This window comes from Morone saxatilis, unplaced genomic scaffold (genome assembly GCF_004916995.1).
Source record: "Morone saxatilis isolate NCDOM2014 unplaced genomic scaffold, NCSU_SB_2.0 Contig9, whole genome shotgun sequence".
In the NCBI taxonomy this organism is placed as follows: domain Eukaryota; kingdom Metazoa; phylum Chordata; class Actinopteri; family Moronidae; genus Morone; species Morone saxatilis.
In genome coordinates, this window is record NW_023340268.1 from 21,774,590 (window position 1) to 21,780,280 (window position 5,691).

General features: G+C 44.8%; 1 protein-coding gene across 1 annotated transcript; it reads left to right on the plus strand.

Annotated features, from left to right (window-relative positions):
* Nucleotides 1-916: 916 nt before the first annotated feature.
* Nucleotides 917-4,026, plus strand: txnipa (thioredoxin interacting protein a). The gene is made up of 6 exons (XM_035681194.1): nucleotides 917-1,320; nucleotides 1,648-1,723; nucleotides 1,833-1,980; nucleotides 2,068-2,427; nucleotides 2,520-2,822; nucleotides 2,915-4,026. Exons 1-6 carry the CDS (start codon nucleotides 1,065-1,067, stop codon nucleotides 2,960-2,962), a joined length of 1,191 nt encoding a protein of 396 aa, XP_035537087.1. The 5' UTR covers nucleotides 917-1,064; the 3' UTR covers nucleotides 2,963-4,026.
* Nucleotides 4,027-5,691: the final 1,665 nt, after the last annotated feature.

Genomic DNA, 5,691 nt, shown 5'->3' on the forward strand with positions numbered 1-5,691 from the left:
AAAGTAAATTGTATAGTAGAACAGTGGCCAAGCATCAGGAACAAGAAAACACTGAATTTGTCAAAAAAGAAGTCTATAAAGTCTGTAAAATTGTTATTATAAAAATACATAATACAAAAAATAATCTGCTCAAAATTCATCCAAATCACAGGTTTTACACAAACTTCCTGTACTTTTCAATATAATATGAAATATTCATTAAATATGTCACTGGGTCAGGGGTTGTCAGTTTACTGAATGATGGGGTCCCTTGAAGAAAAAGGTTGGGAACCACTGTTTTAGGGGATTAGGTTGGCTAATATATTAGGCTAATAGTGAGTCAGAGTTGGGTAAACAATTGATAAATGTAATAAAATGTACTGTGGCCCTACCTAGACATTGTCTTGGAGGTTTATGTGTCTCGAACAGAGGTCTGTCATCTCTCTACTGTGAAATCTCTAATAACAGCATAAAGAGGCCCATATACATAATTCTTATACATTTTCATACAGTAGCCAACACTGCCATTTTTATATATTATTTATAATTGTTATATTCAATCTTTTGTATGTATTTGTGGCACTTTTGCCTGGGGACACAAGGGTGGGTTTCCAGTATCAGTGTCTGTGACTATTAAACACTTCCAGTCTAATGACTCATGGTATATCATATCCACTAACCCTTCCCTGTTTTCAGTCTGTTTACTACAAATGTACTGCTCTCTGTCTCCACCTTCAACTTCCTGTGCTCACATCTGCTGAGCACGCTCTACATTCTCGCAGCCATGCGGTGTCCACGCGTCTCTTTCGGGCGCTGATTGGCTAGAGCCGACACAAACAAAGATTTTCCACCAATAGGAGCGCTGTGCACGCGCTGAGCCACGCTGTTCATCCTGGCTCCTCATGCCCAGCCGACGCTCGTCATATAAAAGCAGCAGTACGCTCTTTGTTTACAGCAGACGAAAAGTGGAAGGCAACGTTTCCTTACACGAGCAATCGCTCCTCAGCGGTTTTATCAACCAATTCTAAACGTTACACGTTCAGGTCTTTTTTTATCTTTGTATCGGATATCTGAAATCAGCAGTCATGGTGGCTATGACGAAGAGAGTTAAAACCTTCCAGATTGTGTTTACGGACCCCAGCAAGACTTTCTACTGCGGCGGGGATAAGGTGTCCGGCAGGGTGGAAGTGGAGGTGAACGAGGCGACGCGTGTGTCCGCAGTGAGGGTTCTGGGTCTGGGCTGCGCCAAAGTGGAGTACGCTAAAGGCAAGCAGCGGTGCCGACAGGAGGCCGAGTACCTCCGATACGAGGAGGTGCTGCGACTGGACGAGCAGCCCACAGGTACGGCACTGACTTTGTCACATTATCTCCCTCTGCCAACTTTATCTTTTGTAACAACTTAGCACGGCTTTGGTACTGTCAGTAGAATGAGTTGCTAGTGTGATGTTGTTATGAAAGCTCGGTGTTTTAGCCAGTGTGAGTCTGAGGAATGACTGGCTAACAGTTAGTGCTCTCTAGAATGCAACTTCCTTGTTAGAGCAGACTGGAGGGAGTCTCCTACAGTTGACTTATTGCTGTCAGTGGCACAGCCTCACAACAGACTGCAGTCCAACCCGCCCCAGGCAACTTTTGTTACTTAACATTGCATATTTACTTTCCTTTTTTCAGACTCTGATGGGTCAGTCGTCTTGAGGCCTGGCAACAAATATGAATACACTTTTGGATTTGAGCTCCCGCAGCAAGGGTAAGGCAGCATTTATTTACTTACTAACATTACATACTCTTTTGTTTTTTTTTATTGTATTTCCATAGAATACTTTTGGTTTTAATTCTTCTCACACGTGTCCTTGCAGGCAGTTGGTGTCGTCATACAAGGGGAAGTTCGGCTATGTCCATTACAATGTGAAGGCTATGCTGGAGAGGCCGCAGCAGCCCACCCTCGAGTGCAAGAAACCCTTCGAGGTGGAGGAGCCCCTGGATGTCAACACCCCAGACCTTCTGGTGAGTTCACTGACACTTAAAAGCAAGTCTTAAAGCTCAATACGTGCTCGAGTTCGACGTAAGTCTAACCTTCCCGTGTCCCCTCAGTCTCCCACAGGCGGCATGAAGGAGAAGAAAGTCACCTGCATGTTCATCCCCGACGGCCAGGTATCGCTGAATGCGAAAATCGACCGCCGCGGCTTCTGCGAAGGCGAAGACATCTGCATCAATGCAAAGTTTGAGAATACCTGCTCCCGCATTGTGGTGCCCAAGGCCGCCATCATCGCAAAACACACCTATCAGGCCAACGGGCGCACCAAGGTCTTCCGCCAGAAACTGTCCTCAGTGCGTGGGAACCATATTATCTCTGGCATGTGCGACGCCTGGCAGGGAAAGAGCATCAGGGTGCCAAAGATCAAACCATCCATGCTGGGCTGTAACATCATCCGCGTGGAATACGCTCTGATGGTAAGCCTTCAGCTGTGTAGCCAGAGATTTATGACTGTTTTAGGAATTGAACATCAGTGTTAATGTCTCATGCTCCTGATCCTCTCTGCCAGATTTACATCCACATTCCTGGAAGCGAGAAACTGGTCCTGGAGCTGCCTCTGGTCATCGGGACTGCTGGTCTGGGCAGCCGCAGCAACAGTGTGAGCAGCCAGGAGGGTTCAGTCAGCAACGCCTCCCAGAGCTGGGTGTCCCTCAGGATGCCCTCCGAGCCTCCCAGCTACTGTGACATCACCCGCGACTGCCGCCTGGACCAGCCCCTCACACCGCTCCTGGACGACTTTGATGGCGATGACAGCCCAATCTTCATGAACGTCCCAGCCTTCCAGTTCCCGCCACCTCCTGCATACACTGAGGTAGGCGTCTCAACCCAGAGCTGTGACAAGTTAATATGAAAATAATCTTGTCTTATTAAGTGGAAGTCTAATTAAACTATCATTTCTTTCAGACTGAGGAGGAGTACAACGGCAACGCCCGCATGCTGCCGGTCTGCTGAAGTCCAGCTTCTAGAAGTGTGGTCCAGCTCTCAGGGACCATTTGTTTAAGGCACTTAAAAAAGGAGCAGAAGGTCCAAACTCCAGAGATGTGTTGGATGGAGAAGTAAAGCCAGGACTGTGGAGATGGACAGAAAAGAGCTTTCCTGTTCTGTCACTGTGCTTCATCACCTGCTCTGATCCTGAGTCTTCCTCCCGGTGCTCTTCAGGTCGCGGACCTGGAGGTCGAGCCACAGAGCCTGTGGTGCGACACATTTCCGAATGAGCTGTCCCAAACTGTCAGGGTCTCACTGTCCATTCACAGCCACTTTATATGACTTTTATTGGGGCCAAGCATTGTACGAGTCAGCCCCCCAGGCCTGCTTTGACATCTTAGCTTTTTTGGGGTTCGTCTATTCCTCATGATGCTGTGTCATTCCAGTCAAACCCTGTTATTTTAAAGGGAATTCACTAGAGGAATCATCCATTTAGTCCGCTTTATGTTGCTATAAGTCGTCAGGAATGTGGTTGCCTTTGAGAATTACAGCATGTACAATAACCTTCCTTCGATGCTAACAGAACCTTGTGCAGCATCCAGATTTTCTTATGTACCAGTGTTTGAGAAGAATGTGTTTTATTCCTTGGTTTTATTGCACTTTTTCATTGATGCATTTTGCTCTAGTACTGCCTACAAGAGTTTCTGTTTCTGTTTTGTTAGAACAACGTTTTGCGATGAGTGACTTTTCTGTTGGTGAAACACTCCGAACACGTTGGAACCTCACATTGGATTTCCGATTCCCACTTTTGAGTGATTGGCAGAAATAAGGGCCAAACACGATCCATACACTCTGATATAATGGCACGCACCTTATGTGAGGATAATCATTGTGTCTGATCTGATGACATTTCACTGTGAGAGCTCCACTGCGGCAGTTCCACAATTTCTGTTCTTTCAGGGCGCAAAGAAAATCACTGTTAAAGACTGATTTGTGAGTGTGTTTGCATTGCATCTTTGATACTTGTAATGAGTATTTTTTTTTGTATGAAACCCTATGGGTTGTTTTTTATTAAAGAAATGTTGAAAATATCCAGTGTGTCGGCTTTTTCCTTTCTGGTTCAGCCTTTGGGAGCAGCTTACTGTATGGAAGGTTTTCATTTTTAATTGTACTTTTCAGGGTTGACAGACATTTTTCAGTAGAGCACTTCCCTACCGAAGTTATTATAGTTGAGTAAAACGAAGAAATGTGAACAAATATAAGTTATTATCTTCATTTCAGTTAACTGAATTGTTCTTTCACTCGTAGGTTTGGTTAAGTTTTAGTGAACTATAATAACCGTGGTAGGAACTCAAAGGAGAAAACGCTGATTTGACATGGTTGTTGCTGCGGCTGTAAACATCCTGCCCATGTTAACAGCGGTGAGGAGGAAGCAAGATGCTCCACCCGTACTGCCATACACTATATATAGTTCACTTATATTGTCATATATCATTATGCTGGTGAGAGACATTAAACTGTCACCCTAATGAGTGTTTTGTCTGTTGATTGAGGAATTAACTTTTCTACAGAACTGAGACAGAGCAGTCAGGAGTGTTTCTCAGGATTGTTGTTTCTGCCTGTTGAGGTGGCTCACTCACTCAAATCACATAATTTCCCTCTTACCTCTTGTGGGATCTAGCCGTGGTGATACTTGCAGTTTTATCTGCATAGGTTATGGTATGAGGTGTGTCTGAGATTTCTGCCTCAGTATGTGGAGGGTGAAAGGAATTTGATTTTTGCTGCTTTGAGTACAAAAACGGTCCATGTGATATTCTGGGTAAGTGTCTTCTACGTTTAGGTCTGTTTCTTTCATAGAGTGAAAACTGTAAAATGTCATTTTTCCAGCGCTTTTAGCAAAAGCAGAAACAATCAAATTCCATTCATCAGCAGCTCACTGAGCCTCACCAGTGCTGGTCATATTTCCAGGAGTTGCCCTGGGGTTTTTAATTGATTGATATTTATTCGAATAAACTGGATCTGCGTGGTATTATGAACAAAGGACTTTTTTCATGTATTCGAATGCAGCCCTCTAGGGATGGGGTCACAAGTCACAGACAAGCAAATATATGCTAGCTCAATCTCCCATGCATTTACCAAATTTTCCCAAGTAGACAGAAAAGAAGAAATAACAGCCCCACCCCAGCTACCCTCTCACCCTGAACCACCCTGAACGTCATGGACCACCAGATCATGCATCAGTTTTTTCATGGTCCCAGTGTTCTAGCTTGCTATGATGTCAAGAAACCAGCTTTAAGATATCAGTTAGGGATCATTTTGCAGAGCTTTTCAGAAAGATGTGGAATTTCTCATTTTGATTATTTGACAGAGATGTTAGAGTAGGTCTTTTAGCCTATGAGGGTGCACACTGTTGCCTGCAGGACACATGAGCATTAGGACTGAACCATTTAGAGATGGGAAATCCAGCCAGTGTTCCTGTTGTGGGGCCTGAGCATGGCTGTTTTCTCTTTCAAAGTATGTCCTCTGCTCTCCACTGCTGACGTCTGGTAACTGCTGAGTGCAACCGATAAGGAAACTGTTTATCTGTGAGTCACTCTGTGGCAGGGGCTGCTGCTCCAGACCTGTATCTTCACTGTGGTAGGCTGGAGAGCTGCTTCACGGCCCAAGAATGGCCATGAGAACAGTTAGTGTGGATATTCATGACCATTAAAGATCCCCTCCAGACATGTATTCTTATTATTATTATTATTTCTTTT

Excerpts from the sequence above, each read along its gene's own strand:
- txnipa (XM_035681194.1), top strand. The coding sequence starts at position 1,065 with ATGGTGGCTATGACGAAGAGAGTTAAAACCTTCCAGATTGTGTTTACG. Across the intron at positions 1,724-1,832 it reads TTTGAGCTCCCGCAGCAAGG|GCAGTTGGTGTCGTCATACA; the intron begins GTAAGGCAGCAT and ends GTGTCCTTGCAG. Across the intron at positions 2,823-2,914 it reads CACCTCCTGCATACACTGAG|ACTGAGGAGGAGTACAACGG; the intron begins GTAGGCGTCTCA and ends CATTTCTTTCAG.